Genomic DNA, 27,542 nt, shown 5'->3' with positions numbered 1-27,542 from the left:
GTATATGTATGTAACAAGCACATGTGCAGAAGCTTACAGTTCCTACCAGAACATTCATGTCTGGATTTACTTGTACGGATGGTTTTAAGTGGTTTCTGTAACGTTACCTTGGGCAATTCCAGTACTCGGGCAATTCCAGCACTTACTGTTTTTAAGTGAGCGAGATCGTGAGGTACAACAGTCCATGGTGTAAAGCATTCATTGGTCCCTGGCTAATCTTGGAGTAGGATTCTGATATCCTAACTGTGTTGCTAGTAGATCATCACTTTCTTCTATAGAACATCAAAAGAAAAGGGTGTTAACTTAAGCTTAATCTTCACATGAATCCATTGCAAATAACAGAATCTAAAGATAAGAGTGTATGTTACCTGTATCTCTGAGCAAAGAACAGTTAAAGTACTTGAAGATTAGATATTCTACTGCAGTTTGCTTTGATTACATACAGAGCAGCTTCCTATGCATTTACCTGCCTTCTAACTCAGGGTTGGGAAGAATCCAGATGCATGCCCATCGGTGTGTCAGCCTAAATTAGAAGTGACAAATTATTGATAATTAGTATTGCTTTTTACTTTACCGTTGCAAAATGTGAATTTATAGAAGCCCATTTCCTTTATCTTTGGCCTCAGGAATTCCAAAGCAGTTGTACTTATTCTCAATGGCTTGTTTTATGGGTGAAAATTAAGCTGTAAACTGCAGTGAGAGGAGACTAGCATGGAATTGTTGCAGTATTCGAACAGCAAGCAGAGAAATTGGCGCTGAGGATCGTCTAATACTTCAGATTCCAGTTTTTATTAAGTTTAACAATACAACCACTCTATAACTAAATATAGTAATGAAATTTTATTTGAAGTCAGGAACATTATCCAGACATGACTTGATATGTGTAAGATACAGCACATCAACAAAGTGGTACAGATTGAGTTAAATGGGCCTGAAATAATCTTCAGGAAGGAAAATCGTTTTCTGTTCTTCTTGACACAAAGTGTTTGTCACAGATATGCATTCTTATCCACATCTTGTTAGTGAAATCATTATACTTTGCATTACAACTTTTATGCAAATATGCTAGTTTTCCTTGATTAAGTTTACATGAATTAAGCTGTAATTATAGGCTGAGGTGATATTAATGTGTAACAATTAAATATGTAATTACTATATGTAATTACAGCTTGTGAAGAGCACATTGTAATAGCCTGTGCACCATACTGACTTACTGACTGGGTGTCCCCTGTAGAAGGGGAGACAGATCTGATTGCGCATTTCTGCTTATAAATCCTCAGCCATTTTCTTGGCAGAGAATATGATGCTCTTAGCAGAGGGAGCCTTTATAGCTGTGGAATATGTAGAGGAAATCTTTAGCCGCCTGTAGGAGTTTCCTGGTCAAATATCTGTTTCATAAGCATGACTTGGTATACTAAGGCAAAGAGAAGACCTCCGGAGAGGATGGTGAATGTCAGGAATACCTCTGCCTGTCTGCAGTCGTGCTGGAGTCAAAGTCGCACAAAGAGAAGCTGGTGGCGTGGATTTCGGACCTGCTCTGTGGTGATGGTCAACAATATTCTTGTTTAGCATCTGTGGACTGAGCCTACTGCCTTTTGGGGTATGTCTTGCATACAATTCATGGGCAATGCTAGGCAGTGTTCCTCTGAAGCCTCTTCCCCTTCAAATAGGGGATTTGGCCATGAATAGAAGTTTCCTTCATTTTATCCAACTCTTTGTAAGAGGAGCCAGCTGCAAAGGAGGGACTTAAGATCTCGTGACCCCAGCCGGCTCTCCATAAAGCTGGCTCAGTGTGCATCTAGCCTCCTGTGCATGAGCCTCCTGCGTGGACTATTTAATGTGTTATCATGGGCTTGGATTACACTGTGATTGATAGTAGACGGACGTTTACATTCTCCCCGCTGGTAGGCCTGCTTCCAATTGGTGATAGAGGATTTGACACGCTTATGTAATATAGTGCTGTGTATGTTTTGTGCCTCAACATATTTGAAGCTCTAACAGCATAATAAAGCCAGTCGACTGGCAAAGTTTGAGTATATTGTCAGTGTAGTATCTGGTATATCTTCAGGAATATATCTCCTCCTGATTAGGAGGATGGAGTCAGTGCCCAGATAGCGTGTTTTCTAATTTTTAGCTTCAGATTTACGTGCAACTCCCTAGTTCTATTAGGCATTGAAGGTGATTTTGTTACATGCATGGAGAAGGGCAAAAGATGTGTAACTTATAGGTGTCTTCCGCATTCCCATGTGCTGCTTCCCTCTATGTAGATAAACAGAGGATAGCAAGAGGAAGCCTCATGCTCGCAGAGACTTTGGGATTCCTTTGAGGGTGGCTCCTCTAAGACTTACTGTGCTTTTCTCTCTGTTAAAACATTCTGTCACTGAGCTTCACTGAAGAGGTTGACTTAAGGACAGGTCTTCAACCACATCACCACAGTATGCAGCAGAATTTGTTTTACCTTGATCCTAGGACAGATGGGGGTTGGTTGGCTTTTATATATCCAGAGATTAGATCTGTTTTTCTCTCAGTATGTTTTTATTCTGATGCTATGGGGATGACTTATTTTAGCTCCTTTCCGTTGAAGTGTAGGCCAGGTAACAAGAATGCCTAGGGGATACCTCTTGAAGGAGGACTGCCAAGAAGCAGACAAAACTAATACTTTTTGTGCTGGAAGAATGCCAATGAGGGACTTCAGTAACTTTCTCAACTTAGGTTTTCTTTGTACTAAAAAAGTAACTGAGGAAGAATGCAGATCTAGTACAATTAGAATAGACCTGATGCCTTCATAGTAGGGATGATGCAGGCTAATGCCTAGGGTATTCTAGACAGGAGAAGGCAGAAAGTTTGAGGCCCCAGGAGTTTGCTGAAAGCATCCTGCTGCTGGCTGCCTAGTAGACCTCAGGTAGGGGAGAGCCAAAGGACCTTGTAACTGGGCTGTGTAACGAAGGTGTATGTTCCTGAAAGGAACACATGGCACAGGAGGTTGACTTAAATTCTGATGCAGCATCTTTTCATGGAGAATGTTAGAACAGATGTGTTGCTACTATGAATGTATAGGGATCAATCCATGTGGTGGTTACAGACCTCCTTCTGTCTGGTGCACTCTGCCCTCTGAGAGCTTCCTGAATTGCTTTTTTAAAAGGCTGCCAGTACAGCTGCAACTGTTAGATTTGGCTATCTACCAGCAAGAACCATCTCCCTGCTTACTGTGCCTAGGAGCAAGAGAAAAAGCAATGCAGTATTTCAGATCAGTGGAAAAAGTAGTTTCATAAACAGTGATAATTCTGGACTGCTAGAATTGGAATTACTGCATCTTTTCAGTTCTGAACGTAAAATGAAACTTGTGTGTTTTGACCTGATCTTTTTTTATTGCAAGACCTCTTTGTAAAGCTGTTGCTTCTCTGTCTGTGTACTGTTTGTGTGAGTCAAAGATGCACCAGACATGTTCCTGAGGAAATGCAGGCAAAGTTTAAGTTGACTTCCAAGAGTTTTCTTTGTCATAATGAAAGTGATAAGAAGAAGCATTAAAGTGGCTGTCGTCTTGAAAACATTAATAAATTATACCTTTGCCTCAATGTGTAGAACTCCCTGCGCAGGTATATATTCGGTCCTCATGTTACTAGAATAGTGTAAACATCCTCTGTGTGGCTCCGTCTGTGCTGGGTATAGATATGCCCTTGCTTAGATATGCCCTTGCTTAGTGCCAATGCACCAGTCACAGTGCTGGTTTAACCTTGGTTTGCTGTCCATTTGGATTATTTTCAAGTCATCCTGCTTGCATTCGTCCTCTTACCCACTGAAGCACAGGTAGCCTTTGAAATATACTTAAAGGAACACTTTTTCCAGGCACCTCATGTCTTAATGTGTTAATCTCTGTGCATGTGGTTCATACCTGCCAAAATTCTCCTCTTGGAAGAGAGCTAAATCAGCTTTTCTCATGGATTGAAGTAGTGAAATGGACTCTCTTTAGATGTTGAGGATGCCCACTTCATGCCCTGGGAGGGTTTTAAAGGTTTTTGTTACTGTTTGTCAGAATCCTTGTAGCAGGAGAAAAGATTCCATGTCAGCAGTTGCAGAAATGTATTTTTAAAGGTATTTGAGTAATTAAAATATGTGTTGACAAAGGCATATAGTTTAAAGTCTTTGCTTTTTCAAAGCATCCTTCATTCAAGTGTTCTTAGTTTTTTAACTTTCTATTTTGAGTTTGGGTTTTTCTGGTCAACTGGTAATGCAGCAAAGGGCTTGTCTCAGCGCTCCTTTTGGAGAGGAAACGCAGCCTCTCGTCGTTGCCCCCCTGTTGATTTGAATCCCACTGTTTGAATTGTACTAGAATTCCTAACGCACAACTTGCTATCTGTAGCTTGAAGAAATTAGTTATTGTGCCAGTAAGAAGTGTTTGAAGAATTAAAATTGACCCGTTTCCTTCAGGCACAGTGAAGTTAATACGCAAGGGTGTTAACATCGTAGCAGTGATTTGAGAAGTATTATTCATCAAATCCCTATGCTAATATGTATGTAGGTATAAATAAAAAGGCCTCAAAGGTTGTTTCAGTTTTTATTAACCTCTCCTCTTCTTCAGAGGTTTAGCTTGGCTGCCAAAGCTTGGTCAATGCTTTAGCTAGTTAGTTATCTGTGCACTGTTTCCTAATGTACTGAAGTGGAGAAGCCTTTTCCAGAAAAAGGGCTGTCAAAAACTGCTGCAAAAAACTGCTACCCTTTTGACATTTGCTGCCCCTTCCGCTCTTCTCTTGCCAAAAAAAAAAAAAGGTGTCCTCTCCTGAACGCTTCCATCCAATGATTTATGGCTGTTGCCATAAACCTTTACAGAAACACACAACTTTGGCAAGCTGTGGTTATAGTTTTTCTTGTTACTTCATTGCCATCAGTACCGTGTGCAGCAGAAGTTGGTTCTGGATTGAGCCACAGCTGAAGTCCTGTGGGTGCACAGCCGTCAGAACAGATACAGTGAAGCATAAGATAGATCCCTTGTTGCAGAGAGCTTAGAAAAAATGACGGGTACAGAAACTACTGATGTGGATTGGAGCTAGGGTCTATTTGTGTTGTGTTTTAATACTACAGAGTAAAACAAAACCCAAAATGAAACTTTTTTTCTCCAGATTTTTGTATCTAACTTATTACATTTGTCCTAATTTTTTTTTTTTTTGTTTTTTCTTTAGGTAAGTGAGTGCATCTGGACACACAAGTTGAATGATAATGTTCTGCATTCAATGGCTACAGAATCAGGACAGTGGAAATTGTAAGATATTTGTCAACTGAAAGATGTTTCATTAATGAGTCTAGAAACATCAGAACACGTGAGTGTCAGTGCACTTGCAGAGCAGTGACAGGGTGGTCAGCCTCGTGTTAGTCAGGGGTACTCTCAACCTCTGAGCCCCGAGGCTTTGAGTGACTTTGGATTGCCAAAAGCCTTTTCTGTCACCTGAGAATTGCTGATAATCTCAGATGGCTGGTTGCCATGTAAAACAACAACGACAATGCTTAAACAGCTTTTGAGTGTCTGTGAGATTTTCCCAGTTGGGTGAGGACAGAACTCGCACTCCTCCTCCCACCCACCCCTACTATGAAAATCTAGATAGCCTTTCCCATTTAGTGATTTTTATTTTTGATTTTTCCATAGTATATAGTGTATTTAGGACCATTATTCTTCAAGAAATAATTCTAAAATAAAATTTGATTCTTTGGTTTCAGAGTGTTCTTCAGTTTAGTGTTGAATGGCAGTATGAAGTAGGAGGCAGAAAGGTGTGTGTGTGTGGTTTGTTTTTGTTTGTTTGTTTGTTTTTAGATATATAAAATGCTTAATCTAGAATTAAATTCAGAGGAGTGCCTGGAGGAAATAAGATCTCTCTGATCAGATTCTCTGAATACTTTTTGTCTTACCTAATAAGCAAGAAAAGCTAGTAGAGGGAGTTACATGCTGGAAGGGGAATTTTAATGGCAACAGATATGCTACGAAGTAAGTATCTCAGCTGAATAAAGAATGCAGACTGGCAAATAACTAATTTCTTTCCCTGCTTGAAGGATGCCACTTTCTGTGGTACGAACATAAAACCTGGCCTTCCACTGAGGCTAGAGAAGATTTATCAACTCTCTTGAGCTTTTTAGGTTGTGAGGTTGTATGATACTTGCCTGTTGGTGTAAAAGCCTCTTACAAGAAAAAGGCAAAAGTAGTGAGCCCCAAGCCTCTCTGTAGCAACCTCGCTTCTTATTGTACAGGCCTTGTTGGTATAAATGAATGTCAGTTTTGCATCCCCACTTCTAAGTACCTGACACCCCTAATTTTGAAAAGCCTCTATGATAAAGGAAGAAATGTAAGTGGAATGAGTGTCCTGCGATTGATGTACTTCCCTAACTTGATTTCAGCTAGTTGTTAGAGAGGATGTTGCATTTTAGTGGAGGTATAATCATGACCAGCCATCAAAATGAAGTGGTGAATTTCCTGCTTTTACTAACACTTGAGGATGTTACAAGAAGTACTGAAACCTTATAAAGGGTGATAAAGGAGAAGATATTGAGAGCATCTAAGAGTCCAGATCAATAACAAAGGGTTTTGTCTAATTCCTGGAGATGTTACTTAAGCAGCTGTGTGTTAGGGGCAGTGCTCCTGGAAAAACATAGGGGTTTCTTTTCAGATGTGGTATCATAAACCAGAGCGCATGCAGGAGCCAGTGTTGCAAGATGCAAACGCTGTGGCAACTGAGGAGCTGGTGCCATTCAGGGTCAGTTGTTTGGTTGCACTGTAACTAATTCCAGCTTTTGAAGAAAATACTAAAAGCTGTAGTCTGCTGCAGTGAACTGCAGCTCATGCTCTAAGCTGGGCAGACTTGTCCAAATGTAAAAGCCTCCCTATCAAGTAGTGCAAATTCCGAGACTAATAAGTGATTTTCCCGGGGGGGGGGGGGGGGGGGGGGCGAAGGGTGGCCTGAAATAGCCAGCTGCCTTTTGCCTGGGTAGTCATTGGTACTTGCCATAGGCAGAAGCTGTAATGCGCTTGCCCAGATGAGGTGCAGTCTTCAGCTGTGTGGAATCATGGGCCACTGAAGCACAGATTGCTTTTTTCAGCCCACTAAGTTCCAGAGAAATGCAGATGCTAAGCTTTAGTACGCATTACGCACCTGCCTTTCTTCTTGCAAGATATCAGACATGTGGAGAGGTCCATTAATGAGAAGGGAAAAATGGGAATGGGAGCAAAATAAATTATCGTTCCAAGTAGGACCCATTTAGTCAAAAATACACGAGTAATGTGTTAGAATCCCATTTTCAAGCTATAACACGCTCATCGTTGTATTCAAACACTGAGATAAATGCATCAATCTAAATTCATGATTTTGGTTTTTTCATATGGTTACTAATTATTGAACATAACTAGCTTATTCATAATTTCTTCTCCTTCTGCTTGATAGCCGTAATCCTGTATTTGTGCGGCTGTCATTCCCATGGTAACAGACTAGTGTCTGAAGCAAAAGATTATTAAATACAGAATAGTACATTAAAATAGCGTTAAGGTTCTGACTTAGAGACTTTCACATGGGGGCAAACTTCAAAAAAGAACATTTTTACAAAAAGTAATTTACTTTGCCAGTAATATTCTGTATTCCCATAGCTATTACTGAAGAGATTTGTTTGAGTAACAGCCTACTCCCTTGCAACCCATCTTCTCCTCCTGCTTTTCAGAGAAAGCTGAATCTTATGTTTATGTCGTCAGTCTGTTGCCAAGGAAACTGTCACGAATGTGTCGTGACTTCACAACAGGATGGCAGAGGAGCAGAACACAAGTTCAAAGACGATATTAAAAATGATCCAAAAAAACAACTCCAAGGCTTAGCATATGTAGCAAAACAAAACAGACCAAAAGAAAATGGTGTGTTTGTTACCTTACATGTATATGTGTTTGCAACCACATTTATTGGTTATTTCTGTAGTCTTCTGTTCTCGGTTTGCAGAAACTTTCCTATAAAACTAATATTAAAGCTGCAATTTTGCTATTTATTGCATTGGATTCCTGGCAGCGTCAGGTATCCCAGGCAGCAGCAGTGTAGCCAAAGAACTTTTGTGGAGGAACAAACCGTTTCCTTTAAACTTGGGATTTGAAAAGCATGGCTGAAAGTTGAATGGTCAAACCACCTTTCTTAGTGTCAAGTACTAGCTCTTGGAATGTGTTTTCTACCATACTGTCGTGTAGATGAAGACGCAGTACTGACTACGGTTTTACTGTAGAAAACAAGTTCACGGTGGTCTGGAATAATGGATTTCAAGATGATGCTTTCTTTATGCATTAAATAAATGGGACTTTCAATAACTAAATTGAAGTGAAAATTTGAGAAAAGGATTAAGCAAGGATTAATAAAGAAAGGCAGTGAAGATGTTTGTGTATCTGTCATGGAGATGATTGAACGATATTTCATGGACCATGAGATGAAATAGAAAATTCTTGCATACCTGGGGTATTATTGGTCTGTGTGTGTCACTTAACCCATAATGCTTTTTGCTTGTTTGTGCTAACCAGACTCATGAGAGAGAATTTCATGGAGAAAGGAACTTTCCCCTGTAAGTGTATTGGCAAGAGTTGATGCTCTTTTCCTTGACTCTGAGCAGGTGAGAAATTCCTCCCTTTGTAGGAATAATGTAAGATTTGAGTTGAATTAAGACCCTCTGTCAGGACAGAGGCCTTTGTTGGCCTTTATTTCCCTTTGGAGAAAAAAAAAAAGTCTATTGCTTCTGGGTTTGTTTTTGGTGAGCTGCTTGCCTAGAGTTTGAGGTATTTTATAACAGGTAGATTTGAAAGCATGTTCTAAACACTTAACTTGCAGACAGCATGAGATGATTTTGTCTGCTGCTGGCTTCTGTGTTGTTGCTTTCTTTCCTGGCAGCCTTCCTGATAGGAGTGCATCTGTTGATGTCGGTAGTACAGAAACCGTCTTGTGGCAAGTTTGACAGACTTTCTCATGATCCTTTTCACTGAGTTGTCGGTTAAGATAGGGCATCAGGAATCTGTTATTTATCAAATAATTATGGTTGGCAATGTTATGAGCAGGCCTCCAAATCATTCTCAGTCTCATCCAAAGTGCTGTGTGTGTTCAAGTATAATCAGGCTTATAACAGGGAAAACTGAGAACGACTGAGGTATGCTGGTTGATCTGTGTGAATGGAATTTGGAGCAACAGCTTGCATTACATTGTCTGGAGCTCTACCCTTTCCTAAATCGTAAATCTATGACAAACCAAAAAGATAAAAATGGAGAGCTGCATATAGAAAGCCTACCGCTTCTCAAACGTTATCTTCATTTGCAGGTGCTTAAGCAGTGAAGCCACACAGAAAAGTGTGATAGTATATTTCACTTATTTTTGATACAATCCCTTATAGGGCTAATAAAATCTCTGCACTGCTTGAACTTAAATGAGTGCTAGTGACCATGATGCCAACAATAATGGATATGCATGTTGCATTTTGCAGACAGCTGCAAACTTGTTTCTCTGCATGCTCCCTGTGGACACGCGTGGGCAATACCTTCACTCGCTACCTTGCCAATCAGAAGGGCTGGATGGCAGATAATGGAAATGAAATGCAGCTAAACAGATTCTTATTCAGAGTTTCCTTGCTGGCCAGCCTGGGGCAAGTTGAACTTGTAGCTGCCTAAATGGGAAATTGCTTGAGGGAATTTCCTGCTGTATGTTGAGCTGGCACTTGAAGGAATTGCATCCCATATCTGTTTTACCCCTTTGGTTTTGTGCTGGGAGTAAAATGTAGGGCTTGACTGGTTTGCAGAGTGTGTTCTTTGTCATTCCCTTTCTCCTTTAAGCATTTTCTTCGTCCTCTCGCTTCTTAAAGAGCTTGAGCATCGTTTTCCTCTTGCAATTGGTAATGCTCAAAGAGATGAGTAAGTACAGCTCTCTTCCTAGCATAAACCATGAAGTCCTGCCTGTGACTTAAACCTTTACTTTATTTGCTTTGTTATTGCTTTTCACATGTGCTGGGTTTTAACAAACCAGAGTTTTCCCTCTGGAGATGGGCTTTAAAAAAGAGGCTATAAGGAAAAAGTATTGTTATCAGAGTATCTTGTTTCATGCTTAGCCTTGAGAAATATGCTTTTTTTGTTCTGTTTGCAATGTTGTGTACTGTGTAACTTTGTTTTAGACTACAGCCTAGAGTGGCTTAACAAAGACAGCTTTGTAAAATTATAGCGCTGTAACACTTTCTACAACGGATTTTGATGTTTCTTCCTCCACTGACATGTTTCCTTGATTGCTGAAGTGGGTTCTAGCTGTTTGAAATTTTTTCACTTGTGTGGGTGTGTGCATCCACTTTGAGTATCCTTCATAGGTGGATTTTAGAAGAGTGAAATGACAAAGTTAGCAGAAAAATATGCTTTGAAAGTAGGGCATCTTCGCTTCTAGTCTTTCGCAGAGCTGCTTCTGTTTTGTAACTGCAGTCTTTTCCCCTGCCCCCCTTCCTCACCCAGCCCTTCTCCTCCTGGGTAATTTATGAGCAAGTTCACTGGAATTCTATATTTGGCTGATACATTGCAAAATCCATTTACTATCAATGACTTCCTTTATTATAAAAGGAAATAGATTTATGGGAAGAGGAGCACTGGCATCGCAAGTACCTTTTATCTTTGCTCTCTTTGTGGGTGTTCACTCTTAACCTGTGTCTATTTGAGCAGGTGCATTGTTGGGCTCCTGAAAGATTAGGATGTGAAACTGTAAATTTAACTCTGCTTTCTACATCCTGGGAAATAGCCTGAGGATATGGGGTCACAGTTAAATTAAAACATTGAAGTGTATTTCTTTTTGTGCTGTATGCCCATTTTCAATCTTATCTTGTGCTTTTCCAGCCAAAGATAAAGGAAAAAATTGAAATATGAACTGGGAGGTAATGATTTTTACTTCTAACTTAATTCTTCCACTCATGTCCAAAAACGTGGCGGTGCTTTAAAAACAACATAATAACCACCTTTTAAAGATATATTCCAAACCTAGTGAAATTCATGGTTATGACCTCTGAACACAAAATGTTTTCGGAAGTCAGTTTAAATTGGAAGTCAATTCTTAAGGTGTTCTGGCTAGTAGTCACTGAACTCCGTAGCACTAGAGAGGTCAAGGTGGATGAAGGAGAAGGGTGTTGGCTGAGCACATGTACTGAAATTTAAGTGCAGTGATAACTGTGGATTGAGCACCTATCATCAGATTATTTTGACTGACTTCTCTGCCACTCTTGTCGATTTCAATAATTTTACCAAGGTGTTAATTCTTGGGCTCCAGGAAATACAGAGGAGCTCTCAAGTAGCAGAGCAGGGCAAATTAAACTGGTATTGGGGTTATTTGGATGAAGGAGATCATAGATGAGAGATTAACTCAATGTAGCTTGATTTCTAGGACAATGAGTTGCAAGTAGAAATCTTTCTAGAAGAAAGGGATAGAAACGCACTGAGGTTTGGAATGGAGTACTCAGTCTAAAACCTCTTTTGAGTGGGTTTCATGAAAGGATTACTTCCCCTGGACATACATTTTAGCTAAAAAGATGTTGTTACCAAATGAATAATGAGACTGTTTTTCAAAACTGCCAAAGAGCTGACTTTGGATTTTCGAAAGTCCTGGAAGTGCAGAGGTTAAGTGATTGCTTAAGATAAAATGCCTGTATGTACTGAAGTCTGTGTCCAGGCAAATGAACTAGGACCCTTATCCATTCCAGTTCTGGGGACCCTGGGAAACCATGTAAGCAGCCACAGAAGATTTTTGGTAGTCTGCAGGTGGGAGGAGGCTAGAAATGACTCGTTTACAACCTACTGTGCACAAGGAATCTGATTTGACCTGCTGCATTGAACTGTTGTATTGTGGTTTGCTTCAAAATGACATAAATGCTGATGGTTATGTATGAAAAAGTCTTTTTGAAGTTTTGAAGTTTAAGTTGGGCTAGATTTGTGTCCAGACTGGATTCCAAAGACACTTACGATGAAAACATACAGTGAATGGCCAAAACCAGCTATGAATCAGTATGTGCCAATCTTGTTTTAAGAAGAGGTATATCAGCTGATTGCTGGTGTGAGTCTTAATGGTTCTTGACATCTGACTTCAGAAGCTGAATGTTCAAATGTGATAGTGTAACAGAATGCAAGTGGTTCGTTTGTCTTTTAGGACTCTGTTGACGAGGCTTGGTATTTCAGACTAAGCTGTGTTTCAGCATGCACCGCTTGACTCAGTCCTTTGTAATCAGTTTGCTGATAAAGAATATGAGTGCAATAAAGAAATGGTGAGAAACTGGCCTGCAGTAAAAACACTGTACTTCCGAAAAGGAAGAAGAATTAAACGGAAAACTTCTTTATTTTTGTTCATTCATTTTGATAAATTCTCTAAATTGTTTGTCTAATTGTGCTCAATTATTACAGTCTAGTGCAGACAGGTTAATAGTTTCTAGGCAGTGATGTATATTGATTTCTTTCACAGGCTTTGAGACGATTGTCAATTTATAAAGAATGACTAAGTTTGGTTTACTGTCAATTATGGGTTTTTTGCATTTCTGCTGCTGTATTATTGGCAGCCTTTAAATTGATTCAGTTTGAAATCTGAATGAGAAATTAGTATGTTCTCGTGTGGACATGTTTCAACTAAATTATTAAATGAAGTGTTTGACTTTTCTGTCTGAATTGAACCAGCAGAAAAACTATAATTAACTATTTCATTGGCTGGGGAGAAACTAGAAAATAAAACTAAGGCTGTTACGGCATTGACCTCATTGATTTTTGCCTTTGCTATACTGTGGAAGGTAACCGAGAGTGAACTTTTAAAGGGATAGAAGAGGAGAGTGGTATATCTAATTTGTCTCCCCTGTTGTCCCCACCCCAAGTATCTTTTTATTTTATTCTTGCTCATCTCTTGCTTTACTTCTTTCTCTCAGAAAGGCTATTTGGCAGTATCTGACACTTCCCACTGCACTTCTCGTTACATCTCTATCATGTTGCTCATCTGCAGAGAGGCGCCTTTAGATGTTCTAGTGGCTTGGGCTCCTGGGGAGACATCTCAGTGCACTGGCAATACAGAATGTAATTTTAGTTTAGGCTGCTAGGGAAGGGGTTTCTTTCGTTTTGTAGGAAAGGCATGTAGCTGCTCCAGTGACGAACCCTGGCCTAAGCTTTGTTTTGTCTGCGTCCCTGGGTGCTTATGTATGGAGTACTGTAGAGGAGAAGACACACATTAAAATCTTAAGTTTTATGGAGAAACCAACTTGCCCAAGAGTGAATTGCAGCTCAGCTCATCCTACACAATGAAAGTGAAGTGGTTTGCAGTTACTGGATTTCAGTACAGTAGCCTTGGAAGGTGCTTCACTAGTATATCGTTGCATATACTGAGACCTGCATTTGTACGTTACAAGAATATTTATGGGAAATTTAATGTGGTGTTTTTGAAAATCTACACAGATGCTGAAGCTTGGGCACTGTGGAGAGATGTGACTTGTTACGGCTCTGCACTGAGTCAGTGGGAGACCTGAGGATTAGAATTTGGGCATTTCTCTCTTACAACAAAAAAACGTGCAGAGGAGTTCTTTTTTGTTTGGGGCTCTTTGTTTTGCTATTAATAAGCATGCTAGTCGTCCTTCCCTGTCCTTGCCCGAAGCACACTGCTTCGTACTTTACTAGTCGCTAGACTACCTACAGCTATCTGGCTTATATTTAGTTTTAACTTGGCTATACCCTCTTTAATAGACCTTGTTTGCCTTTTTTTTTTTTTCTTTAAAAAAAGAAATAAAGCAATGCAACACTGCTGTTGGTGTGGACGTTTGTCTAACAAAACACGTGCCACTTTTAAATGACAATCAACTTTTCCATGAAGGTTCCAGCAAGTCTCAAATGATGCTAGGTATTTGGTTCAAGTCTGAGAGGCCTGCAGCTGTCCTGTACCCTTTGTTGGGCCAAGATTCAAGGCTTGCTCTGCTGCCAAATATGTTAAGTACGATGGGGAGAAGCTTACTTGGCACAGCTGCTGGTTCCTGGTAGAATGCTGGAAAATGCATCATGTTAATGTGTTCTGAACTTTGAAATTCACAGATGGAAAGCTGCATGTAATAAATGATTTGTAAGACTACATTGTAATAGTCACTGCAAAACCTTCCTCCTCCTCCCCACAACAGTACAGGGACATGTAGCTGTTTTACAAATGGAGAGATGAAGTACTTAAGTGAGAAACTGAAGTTCAGGAAGCCTGCAGCAGAGCTTTAAGGAGAAGCCAGTCTTCCATTTTTTGCGCATTTCAGCCTCACATCCATCCTTCAGAATAAAAACAATGATATTGTCTAGGCTTCAAAGGAACGCTATTGCCAGAGTGTGGAGTAGGCAGTCAGTAGCAAAATGGTTGATACTGCGTTAAAAGCAGTAGCCCAAAAGGATGTTCATCTAACATAAACGGAAACCCTTCTGGTGTCAGTGTAAAGCCTGATTTGTCAGGAATAAGGGCACCAGCAACCACAGGGTACCCTTTCTATTCTGGAATGTGATTGTGTGTGCATCATAATGCTTTTTGTACCAGGGTGTGGCTAATATTAACTGGTGATTATACAGTAAATCTGTTGTATGTGAAGTACCACCAGCTGTTTGCTGCAGAAGAATAAGTCGTTCTTGTTATCTGAATAGTAATTTGTTTACCATTTTTGCATACGCAATAACATATACAACAGTTTTTAAAAGCTGAACAGATATGGATCTGTATATGACCACAAACAAAGAAATGAATGACTGAGTTTAGCTTAGTAATATGTGCTATGCTACTATGGTGCTTTGAGCGCCTTTGATTTGAGTGCAAGGTTATACTAATTTTTTTTTTTTTTTTTAAACTATCGAAAGTTTACAGCTGAATAGTGAGGACACTGTTTCTGCCTTTAACTTCATGCTTATGTTTTCGTGAGGAATTGTTTGGGACTTTCATGGTGGGTATGTTGGATTTGTTATATGGCTGATGTGGGAGGTACGTTTGTATTTGTTGATTTAAGAAATTGGATCAACCAGTTCCAAATACCTTCATGTTAGGAATCTACTGAAGGGACTTCATTATAATGAAAACTACTGCTAGTGCTGACTAGGTGACTTGGAACAATATTTCAGTTCTACAGCCTGAAATTCTTGCAGAGCTCTTGTGAAAGTGTGTGAGTCTTTTAAGCAGGTTCACGTAGCCTTGTCTTAGATGTGGCAGCTCTTTTCACCTTATCCATTTTTAATCGTACTGTACTGTAGTAAGTATGTATGATAGCTAGCTTGGTAGGAGAAGCTAAAATCACTGTGAATGCAGGTTTTCTGTAAGGTTTCTGAGAGCAATAATAGGATGTATTTAAGCTATACTGTTGCAGGAGGGTGAGCATCCATCAAAAGCACAGTCTTGGATTTGGGTCTTCTATTTAGATCAAGTATGTTAAGAAAGATAGATGGTAAATGTCCTTCAGTAGCACTGTCCCCAAAACAGAATGAAATATAAAGACTCTCAAAGAAGGATTCAATTACGTTAGCAAATAGTTGACTGGGTGAAAAAGGTCATTGGGCAGTAGAATGCCAGTTGTGGATTTATATTGTTTTAAAATGAACACATTTACATTAAGCTTCCCATTCACATAATATTCCTAAAAGCTACTTTGATTCAAAGGCTTCGATTCAAAGGCTTATATTTGGTGTATTTAATGAAGACAGCTACTAGAAACTGTGTTTTTATGCTACTTTACATGTTGCATATGTATGCTAAATTTTGTACATATGTTGTACTCACCTTTTCAATTAATACTCATGCAAAGCTTCCTTTTTTTTTTTTTGATTGCGTGGTTTTTCTGTTTTTGGGAAGTGCTCGTCTGTCAGTGCCCTTTGGGTAATGTACCAGTCTTTGTAACTCCTATTGGGAAAGCAAGGTTTTTTTTTTTGGTTTCAGAGCTGCAAAGTGGGAAAACATGTGCTGCACAGCTTTGTCTGTGTGTTCTGTACCTGAGATCTTCTGTTTTTTTCCTGTGCTGACTAGATTGGTAAATGCAGTGCTGAACAGACTGGATTGCAGGCAAATACTTGCAATGCTTAGTTTTGCTTAAAATAACAAAAATATTTGTCCGTTCAGAGCAAACTTTTTTCTTTCTTTCTTTCTTTTTGAATACTCATTTTCTAAAGCATGATTCTGTTAACAGTGGGGAAGTTGTATCTGATGATTAAAAGGGAATATTGGTATTCAGTATCTTGGGCACGCAGAAAATCAGGAGAGGTAGAAACTTGTCTAAGCTCTTGAATAATTTAGGTTTCACTCAAGCTGTACTCTTAACTGCTTTAATCCAACTAGATTGGGAGGCTAACAAAGCTTCAAAAGAAGGAAACCAGTCCTGTTCTGAACATGTAATGGACATGTGGTTTAATACCTTAACGCAGCACTGTTGAAACTGTGTAGCTTTGCACCTATTTTTGACGTTGTAGATTAAGTCACTTTTAATAGCAGAAATGCTTCTCAGTAGCTTGAAATCCCTAGAATGGTCTATTAACTTCTTCCATTTTATATTCTGTTCTGTAGAGAAGAGCTGCAGCTACTGGTAGGAGAAACACTGTTGCTTCTTATTAAGATCTGTTTGTTCTCTTCTCTGTGCCTGTTAATTAACTAATACAAGTGCAGGTGGTCGGTGCTTAGAAATGTGATGCTGAGGAAGTGTGCATTCACTAGGCTTCTGAGAAAATTAGTGATACTCTGACAGCTGAAATTAATGTCAGTATTGCAAAGTGATCCTATACTATAGAGTAGTTTCTTATTTTTGCCTGTTAATACAGGAGTTTAATTAGTCATTAATGTACTCTCACCTTGCATGGTCCTATCCACGAAAGCATGTCTTACTGTATCCTAGAGTGTGTCACTGCTAGTTATCTTATCACTTACTTCTGTGTATTTCGTTTTATGCTAAAGCTTGCCCTTTTGGATTTCCCTACTACAGATACATATGCTTCTTTTGCTAGAAGATGTGCTTAAAGGAAATTGACTACAGTTGGCCTACATACTGTTGCTCTGTGTTAAATTAATGTAGGTCCATCATTAAAGCTTGGAATTGAAAACACTAGAAAATAGCATACTGTGTCAGACAGCTGTGGCTAGATCTGGCTACACCTTGAACTGTAAAATATGTATTTAAGGTCAGTCTTCTGACCTGTTACCGTTTTCTGCAGCTTACTGATTGGTGGTACAATGAAGGTACTGGGGGGGTGGGTGGGGAGGGGAGAAAAAAGTAAGCGTATACCTAACAAACGTTATCCCTTAAAGAGTAAGGGTTGTAGAATGTGATATTGAAGTGATAAAAAATCTAGTTAAGGTGCTCAATTTTCAAATCACTTTCTTAGTCTTGTGGGCCAGATTAATAAGATATTTTTATTTTGAACTCCTGTTCCTTTTTTCCAGTGGTGATAACGCACCTAAATGCCTCTTTTTGATCAACTTTGGTTGGTTACCAGGTTGCCACTGGCGATTCTTAGTCATTCGTTTTGTTTGACATCCATCAAATAACCCTCTTCTCAAAGTCTTTAAGGTTTTGATCTTGCCCATAACTATACTTTTATCTAAGAATTCAGTATGGTTTAGGTGGCAGACTGTAGCAATTTTAAGAATGTTTTACAGCTGACAGATGATACTTTGATTAAGGGTATGAGCAAATGGTGCAAGCAGTAGTGTAATCTTCAGTAATCTGGCAGAAAACAAAATCTTTGACTGCAAGGTCTGAATCTTCCCCTTTAATAACCCTGCAAGGTCGGAAAGATGGCGTGCACCTTGCAGGAAGCACAGGTCTTTAACTATCCTGAGCTAATTCTTCCATTTATATTGGCGTACTGTGTGATGAAAATATCTGTATGATGAATTAACTTTGATGGTTAATTGTACCAGATTGTTTCAGATGCCAGAAGATTTTTTTTTAAACAGTTTGGCAATTTTGGTGTTTTACACATGCAATTTACTGTCCAGAGCTTAATTCTGCTTTAGATCAGGCTGTGATGGAGCTATTAAGAGAGACATTGCTTGTACTGGAATGTCATGGAGTTGGTAAGCATGGGTGCATTCAGCTGCCTTAGAGTTACCAAAGTCCATCTTTCAGGCTTACCTGGAGCAGATCCTATTGCTCTAGTTCACGTATTGGTTTTACTCGACTGTCAGTGCTGGGCAAGAGGAGAGGAGAAGCAGCCGTGTTTTATTGCTCCTTGTAAAATTAGTTGGTGCCTAAAACAAATCTTATCAAAACACTGTGTCTTCTGCCACAATGTAATGATTGAGGTGGATTGTGAGTAGAACTTAGCAACACTGAAATTGTAAACTCACTTTGTAGGACCTCAGGTTGGAGTGCAGTTACAGCTAGTGCGCACTGGTGAGAAGCTTTCTCACTCTGGAGGTACCTGTGGTAGCTGAAACCTTTCTCCTGGTCTAGCACTTAATTATGCCATTTCTGTGAAGAAACCATGTAATATTCTTACTTTCCTTTTCTCTACTTGTTTCCAGAATCTTTAGCACTGCTGTGAATTCAGAGAAGGGAAAGAATATTAATCATTGCTTAGAGCAAAAGCTGGTATCGCGCTTTGTTGTCAGGATAATATTTTGAATGGTCGTATGTGTTCATTTTACTCCTTATGTGCCAAATTTACGAAATAATCTACTAAATTACTAAAAATCTACGAAATTACTAAATCTACTCAAGTGCAACTCTCTTATCTTCAAAAGACTTAATTTCTGGGCTAACGTGCTTCTCAAAGGGGATTGTAGTGTGGTGAAGGGTTAATATGTTTTTCTTCTCTGTGGTTATTTTAATTGAAGATAAGTGTTTTTTCTTTCCAAATGCTTGTTGCTGTTATGTGTATTCAGTTATTTTTTTTCCTTGTTTTGACAGATATGGAAAAAATAGGTAACAATCCTAATCTCATTCAGTGTTCAATATTGGGCTAAATTAAATAAGATCCAGGCTAAAGGATAAGTAGCTGGTGCAGTTAAGATTCAGTCAAGTACAATATTATACATTGTGTTGTACTTAGGTTCTGTCGTTGGTATAAATATCTTACATCAGTTGAGCGCATAAGTAGTAGCTCTTGCCGATGGTTTTGGACAGACTTGTGAGTTCCTTCAGATGCATGCATTCTAGAGTTTTTTAGCTTGGCTATTAAAACAAACAAACAAACAAACAAACAACTCTGCTTTATGCTGCAGCTGGTTACTAAAATTTACCTACCCAGCAATCTGAAGTCTGGCACCTCGTGAGTCTCAAATACAGGAGGCAATTAACTAGATATTTTTGAAGCAGTCTTTCCCTTAGTGGCTCTGGCCAGTTTGTTCTCTTTTGGGAAGCATGCTGCAGTCTTCCAGTACAAGCGAACACTGGAAGAATGTCATTCCCTTGATAAAGGCGTGCTAGGGCGATTAACAAAAAGGCAGGAGGTTGCAGGAACCAAGCTGTTTGCAGCTTACAGACATCCTGGGGAGCTGCTGGCTGGAACAGGTCAGTTCAATACTGTGGCCAGCATAGAAAATTTCATGACCTCCAGTGTCTATAGGTATGCAAAGCTAAGGTAAGCGTAAATGAATATCGTGCTTAAAGGATATAAACCACTTTTCTTGCGGAAAGTGGGAAGAAAGCTTTGCCACATGTAAAGCATGATCTAATGGACAAGCAGTCTGGATTTTCAGTATCAATTTTCAACCCCTTTTTTTGGTCATAATTACTATATGAATTGCTTGAGACAAACTTTTATCAGCCACGTACGAGGTGTTGATAACTCTGCATCCATTATTACTCAGGAAAGATTTTCAATTTTACCTGCGTATGAGCAAATATTCCCTGCTTGGAGACTGTTTTCTCAATAGTGAGTAAAGAATAGGTGGGCTAATCTTGTACTTTATAAGGGAGTGAACTTAGGACTACTGCTCTTTTCTCCTGAAGATTCAACTTGTGAATAAATCTGTAAACACTTTGTTATCTAACAGTACAAATTGTCTCTCTTATGAAATTACTCATTTAAACTTGCCAAAGCTATCACTTTACAGACTGAACATCCAACAAGCCCTTTCTCCCCATCTCTATTTTTGGGTCTATTCAAGCCATATGTAACATGCTTTAGGAACTCAAAACCCTCCTCTTATGTATCAGAGCTTAGGTAGGAACAGGGCAAAATAGACTCAGTAGAGATGACAGGCCAGATGATTTTGCACCAGCAGGAGCTAGCAAAAGTCATCTTGCAATCTTTTTGGCTGCAGCTTGTCAACCATTCAGATGTTTTTAATTCTATCTCCAGTTTCAGTGGCCAGCAAATGTCTTAAGTCTTTTTCCCTTCATATCTTAATTCTCACTTTCTGCTGCAGTTTAGCTATGCGTGAGTTTGTGCCACAGTTCTGCTGTGTAGACGTGGTCACGATGCTCTGAGCTGGTCCCGAACCTTCCCTTCGGGTTCCTTTAGGTAGTAAAGTTCTGTAGGTCAGCTTGGAATCATAATGCTTGCAAGAAAAAAAAAAAATTTGACTTCAAAGGACAACTTTGACATGGTCAATTAATAATTAAAACAGTTTTTTAATGAGCTATGCAATTACCTATGTGTCCCAGGAGATGATAGTTTATGGTATTATTACACAATGCCCTTTCTTTAGTCATGGCAGATGACATCTGTAATTTAAAGCAGACTAGACATTAAAGTGACAGAACTTTCATTAACCTTGTCTAAAGTTTGTTAATGACAAATGTCTTTTAAAAAGCTATTGTCAAACACGAACTTAGCGGAAAAAAAAAAAAAAAGCCTCTAATCCTGTAGTTGTTTTCTGTTCCCTCTCCCCCTCACCCCCCAAAAATAGGTGCATTGAATTCTCTTGATGCCAATAGGATATATGTGTATTGAGGAGGAGACATTTGTTTCTCTCCCATTTGAATTGGACATTGTATTTGGGGTGTGGTGACTGTTGGTGAGTGTCCTCAGTACAAATTTTTGGCATGAGTTTTGTGCATCTATAGCCACAATTAGTTTAAGCATGAAATGTTTCCCGCAATTGTACCTTTGAGTTGGTTTATCAAATTTAAAAATGTGAACTTCTAAGCACAGTAGAAAGACTATATTTAAAAGCAGGATTATATAAAAGGATTGGGGGTTCACAGAATCACAGAATGGTTTGAGGTTGGAAGGGACCTCTGGAGATCATCTAGTCCAACCCCCTTGCTCAAGCAGGGTCCAGGCGGGTTTTGAATATCTCCAGGGAAGGAGACTCCACAACCTCTCTGGGCAACCTGTTACAGAAGTTAAGACCCCCCAAGGTCTTTGGTTAGCCTTGCTGATGATGATTTTGGTCAAGTGTCTGTATCTGCTTTCCCATCTGTGAAATGTAGAAATCACTGGCTGCTGTTAGTCCTTGGAGATTGCTAATGAGGTCGAGCATTGTTTTCTTTCAAAATGCCTTGGTCCTGAAGGAAGGTAGCTCTTTGCTCAAGCTGCTGCCACAATGGGATATGGGTACAAATTCCCTCAAGCTGCTTTGGAAATGCCAGCTGGTGTTGGCTCATACACTGTGTGCAAGATGGAGTGGCAGCAACTGGAGATACCCAGGACTCCTAGGGACACAGGGCCCCCCCTAAGATAACAGTGTAGAGTTGACAACTCTTCCGTGAGTTCTCTCGAGCATTTTGAGGGCTGGATGAAACTTGGCTTTTACAGAGCTTAAATGCTTTGTGAGGGATGAGCTTCTGCTAAGGGTTTTCTTTCGCCGTTGCAGGAGCTGAAGTATATACTTCTTCAGACAGAACTGCACAACTTTGTGCACCTTTGCTAGGGTATGGCTTAGAGGGATAAAGGTACAGCTGTGGCCTTCAGTCCTACTCTGAAGTAAAGTAGGAAGGTTAGCCATATACAAGGAAGGGTGTATGTCTAGAGTGCCGAAAGGAGAGACGAACCTCTTCCTGTAGTGTAGGTGGAGCTGGAGCAAAGATACTGATCCATTTTCTATGTTTCTGTTTATATGAATCTCTTAATTTATCGGCATATGACTTGGAAGTTGCCTGCTGAGCACTACTCATGTAACTTGTTCATTATGCTGAACGTGGTATTTGCTTTTTTTTTTTTTTCTCTTTACCACTCTAATTTCCCAGTTCTGTGGCTTTTGGCGAATGGTATTTACATAGGAAGGAGAAGTAGGATGCGAGAACTGTGCGTTTTTGTTTATGTATCTGTTTGGCACCCTGTTTGAGAGTATTTGAATGCTTCTGTAAATACTTTGTTATAATATCCTGGTAAATCTGACAACCTTAACTCCTCGCACGTGACTTCTCTGATGCAGTGCTTTCCATTTGAGGCACTGAGAAGTTAATTTAGTTTCCGCTGGAATCCAGATTAAAGACAGAAATTATCTGCTTGAATCACGAGCAACTTTGTAGGAAAGGTATCAGCCACAGGGAAGGCTGGTGGGGAGAGATGCATTAGCAAGGAGATTGCTTGGAAAAGGATAAGTCACATCTTAACATCTCAGTATTGAATGTCAGGCTGTTTGGGAATGGAATAATTTTGCAGCAGCTTCAGTGAAGAATCTAATAGAAGAAAACTTTATTTTTTTGGTCTGGCATTCTAGTAGAGTCTTAAACTTCAAACAGGTAGGAAGTGTTTGGGTTTTTTTTAATTACTAATTGTATTCAGGTGAACTTTGTTAATGTGTTGCTATAAACTCTTTAAAGTCTGAAGTGATAAGATGGTGGACTAAATTTTACTTTCGATACGGTGAAATTTACAGACCTGCTAATATTGACTGCATGTTTAGGAAGCACGTTTCACGGCAAACAGCTACCTCTAACGTATTTCAAGATCATGAGACTTGTATTTCATCCACTGGAAAGAAATGTTATTTCCCTTTTCAAATTAACAATAAGGAATATAAATGTCTGCGTAAGGGTAGTAATGTATTTCATGCCTTTCTATTTGTTAGGACAAATTGGATTTAAAAAACCTACTTGTGCAAGAGTATTTTATTTGCCCTGAAGAAAGGATTTGCTATAGTTGCTGGAGCCCTGCACTGCTAAAATAAATATGTATATGCATGCACATGCGTGTGTATATGTATAAATAGTGAGAGTGCATGCATTTGTGTTAGTATTGCTCATGTTTGTCATACTGTTTGGAAAAAGGCTTTTGAACAATGGGCCCATGAACTGATGGGAGTTATGCTCCTTTTGACTGTGGCTTGGCAGCAGGACTGGGATATTGTTTTCTTTTGTTACTTTCACTAACCTGAAATGTTTTTAAATGTTTCTCAATTTTTTTTGTTAGATGAGGGGATAATGCTCATCTCTTGCAGGGTGTCGCTTGCATTCTCACTATTGACTTTAATTTGTAAGGAACAAAGGCCCATGATAGCAGTCTGTCATTAAATCTTCTTGCTCATCTCAACTGATTGTGGCATGGACTTGTGTCAAGGTAAGTAGGCTATTTATTCTTAACGTTGGATGTTTTAGTGAGGCCTTTAATTTGGATTTAAAGGATTTGCTAAAAGCAAAATCATGGGATGCTTTCCTTTTTCTGATTTTTAATGAATTTTTAGTCAATGCAAGTAGTACCTTCAAATCCTCCAAAGGAAATGGAGATGGATGGATATGAGCGTCTAGTCCATTGTAACGCTGTCTTACAGAGGCATTGCTGATTCCAGTTTTTGCTGCTGATCTTATGAATGTAGGTTTCCAGTTGGTCTTTTTCACTGGCGCGAGATCTATATGAAATCTAATTCAGGAAGGAAACAAAACATTTTGGTACCAGTACAGCAGTTACGACAGATGTGGACTTTTTCTTTCAGTATTCACTTCAATTTTGCTATTTTATAGTTATTCAATTGGGCAGAGTAAACTTTTCAGACATAGAACGTTCACTTATTAAGAATGTAAAGCACTGCATATCACGTGTTACTGGACTTTGCTGTTTTTCCCGACTAATTGCTCACAAAACCTTAAGATCTGACACAAGCTATTAAAATGAAAGAACGACCATGAAAATGTGAATTGCTCCTGTAAACCACTACTTACTAGTAAAGACAAATGTTTACTGTCATTGAAATTCATGAGAAAAAGAGCAGAGGGATTGCTGTAGGGAGCATTAGTAGTGTATTGTGAAGGTAACTGTTAGATTAGTTACAGGCTAGTATGCGTCTGATGATCCCAATAGTGTCTGTGGTGATCCCAGAAGCGCTATGTAAAGCCTTTGTGCACCTGAAAGATGAAGCATTTCCTGCATAGCAGATTTGACCTTCTGCTGAAGGTGGGAAACCTTTATGGTTATTAACCAATTCAACTAGGAATGGAGTTGCTGAAAAGAGATGGGGAATAGCTATTATGTTTATTTACCTAAATAACAACATAATGTGTATTCCCTGGATAAATATATCATGTTGCCGAATTTTTGTCTACAAATTATTAAAACCAGTTGTGAAAGCACATATGCAAATCCACATGACTCTAGGGACTGTACTTTCTCTAAAATAGCCCATTAATTTGGAAAAATATTTTTAGATGATTATTTCAGAGAGTTGAGTTGCTCTGATATATAACAGGTAGCAAATTAACACATGTGCTGATGCTTGTTCTCATGTATGGTAGATGTGTTTGAGAGGCATCTCGGTGTGCACTGATGTTCCAAGTCTGTTCCAATGCTGCTCTCCTGAGCAGGATATAGAACTGCTGTGTGAGAATGTTCAGTGTTTTCTAGAGCATTTATTTGTTGATTTGCCAGCGATAGGCAAAAAAGTGGGGGAATGTATTTGACTTGATAACTTGAGTTAACTCAGGTTATTTGTATAAGCTAATAAAGGAAAGTGCAGTATGTGAACACACACGCACACACACACACACACACACACACACACTCTTAAACTAGTAAGCAGTCCAGAGAGCTTAGCTGTATTTTGACATTGCTTAGAGATTTTTCAAAATCACTTGGGCTTCCATTGCAGATGACAGCTATTACTTGGCAGCTTTGAATATAGAAGGTGCATGCATTAGTGGATTGATTGACTACTCAAACTGTTTCTAACCTCCACTTTTAAATACAAGTAGGTAAATGGTTGAGAGAACTACTGCTTAGATGTAAAATGACTAAATAGTCTTGGAATATAGCTGCGTGTGTGTCAAATGCAGCTTTTGGAATTTGATTTCATTGCAGAACGCTTGTCTTCAATAAAAGTCTCCTTGCAGTTTGATATATTTTACGGACCATATTCAGCTAACACAAAACAGTGGTGATAAAGATGGGCCTATGTCACGTGATAGTAATGGCAAAGGACTCTTGGATGGGGCTCGGGAGAGAGGGGAGTTATCTGTTCAGCAGGTTATTGCAGATATGTAACAGTATTCCAGTTCAGATGAAAATGTGAAGCCATTTAAAACATTCATATCCTTTTTCTTAATTTGAGGTTTATAGCCTGCTTCATATGTAACAGAAGTACATCTTAGTTATTAGAGAGCAGGAGTAGCAGGGATTTGTCATTTGATTTAACTATTGTCTAATTATTAGTGATGAGGGTAAGAACTTGATGCATCATGTCAGGATAACTTTCCCCATTTTTTTTTCTTTAAGTCTTACTTGCTTAGGCCAGTGTGTAGCAAGCAGAAGATGACTCTTTGGTCTCCAAAAGTCATCTAGTCCCTCCCTGTTTCCTGAACTGGGATCAAGTATACCCAATCCATTCCTGACAGGTAGCCATCAACCTGTTTCTTTTTAAAAAAAAAAAAAAAAAAAAAAAAAGGGCGGTGACTGCCCTAAGCAATCTGTTTTGGTGTTTAACTTCTTATTATACTTGCATAAGCCTACTATGCTACGGTTTAAACCTGTTGCAGCTTGTCAGATCTGTAATGTATGTGCAGTTTGTTTCCTTTTTTCTTTGCAGCTGCGTCTTACTTATTTTGAAGACCATTATTCTATGTCCTCTCCAGACTGAACAAGCTCAGTTTCCTTAGTCTTTCCTCACAGGTTTTGTTGTTCTAGAGAGTGCGTGACTGCAGGTGAACCAAATCAAGGCTCTGATCCAGCTGAAAAAGACACCTATTTTAATGGCTCTTGCCAGGTTAGTTTTCAGTCCGTGACGTTAATTCACTGTGTGATCATAGCAGTGCTAGCAGCCATGCAAGCGTAGAACAGTTGGACAGAAGTGGAGGAAAGGGTGAGACTGTTCCCAGTTGACTGCTTTACCAGCTCTTGCTAGTTTAGCTGATCTTTGGAATTGTGGGCTAAGTCAGAATAGCTTTTCCAAGATCCTTTGACTAAATGAAGCTAATTTATATATGAGGGGTGAAGAAGTGGCTGATATCGTGTTGCCTGGCTTTGTCAGAGGATGACGGGTCACTCACAAGGTACCTCCTTTTAATTGCAGCTGGCTATTGCATTGTTTTATTGCAAGCAGTTCAGCTTGCCAATATGGAAGAAGGCTAAAATAGGAACAAATTTGATTTTAGAGACAGCAAAGTAACTGGTGCGTAGCTAACTTGTGATTGTTATTGTTCTTGGTGTTTTATAACCACAAAAATATCAAATGCTATACAGTTCAAGACTTACGATGTTGGGGGGAAGCAAGGTTAAACGGCATCTCACACCTTTCACTTCACATCTCATTATTCATCGCTAATAGAAGCATAGACCATCTGTCTCTGCAGAGAACGCTTGTGACAGGCGTAGTGGATATTGCAAAATTTTGTGTGTGTTTGTGACTTGTTTTGTTGTTGATATCCCTGTGCCTCCTGCAGCTCTTACAAAAGAATAAACCAGAAGCTCACCTGCTGCAGACACTAACTAGTTGGGATTCTGTGGCTTTCCTATGCACTTTCTAGGTTATCGAGAGCAAGGAACACTGTTTCCTTTCCTCTCAGATTCTGTTTACCTGTACGCAATCTCCCAAAAAGCGCTATGAATTTTTGCTCTTTATTAGAAATGTTAATCAGGCAATAAAGTGCATAGTTTTGCTGGTACCTGATAGGTAACGTGGTTTTGTCACATAAAGGCATTTTATTCTTGGGTGCTAGATGTCCGTCCAAGACTTCAGCATGGAAAATAGAATATCCTATCGAGATTCCAGTAGTGTAGCAATCATTAACCTTCATAAAGAACTTACTGCAGTCCATATTCAGTTGTTGCTTCTATTGTTCCAGCCTGTGCCTTTCAGTCTGTTAGTACTGTGTTATTCAGAAGTCTGTATCAGTTGTACTGAGGAGTTAGGGGGCAAATTTGGGGGATCCATTAGCCTTTAAAGGTGAACTGGGAAAGGGGAAAAAAAGTGGTTTTGTGTGTGTGGTTTTTTTCCTCCCCCTTCTCTAGTATATGGTGAACACAACTCTTAAAACAACCAAAAATATTCTTAGTTTTACTGTGGAAATACTGCAGATATCAAATACCTATCTTCCCTGGAGGGAATGAGAACTGTGTGATTTTTTTTTTGGGGGGGTATATTTTCTTACTGCAGCAGTGAGCAAAAGTATTTGCCTATTTCCATCAGTTAAACTGATGCTTGTGAAAGATCTAACAAATCTTCCCTGCAGATGTTTATCAGGCTTGTCAATTT

At 39.3% G+C, this 27,542-nt stretch overlaps 1 protein-coding gene across 11 annotated transcripts in view; it reads left to right on the top strand.

The window, feature by feature from the left end:
* CADM1 (cell adhesion molecule 1) overlaps positions 1-27,542 on the top strand; it is a 209,394-nt gene that overhangs the window by 47,740 nt on the left and 134,112 nt on the right. The window contains exon 1 of one of the 11 annotated variants that reach the window (XM_009670059.2): positions 23,304-23,422. The exons of 9 other annotated variants lie outside the window; for them this stretch is intronic. In XM_009670059.2, the coding sequence (XP_009668354.1) occupies positions 23,407-23,422 (16 nt within the window). In that variant the 5' untranslated portion in view covers positions 23,304-23,406. Of the gene's footprint in view, positions 1-23,303; positions 23,423-27,542 lie in introns of those variants that run through there. One more of the 11 variants, XM_009670055.2, reaches the window with a different exon arrangement.

The sequence above is a fragment of the Struthio camelus genome, chromosome 22 (genome assembly GCF_040807025.1).
Source record: "Struthio camelus isolate bStrCam1 chromosome 22, bStrCam1.hap1, whole genome shotgun sequence".
In the NCBI taxonomy this organism is placed as follows: Eukaryota; Metazoa; Chordata; class Aves; order Struthioniformes; family Struthionidae; genus Struthio; species Struthio camelus.
The sequence above is the reverse complement of the archived record's forward strand: the minus strand, read 5'-3'. Positions and strand labels throughout refer to the sequence as shown.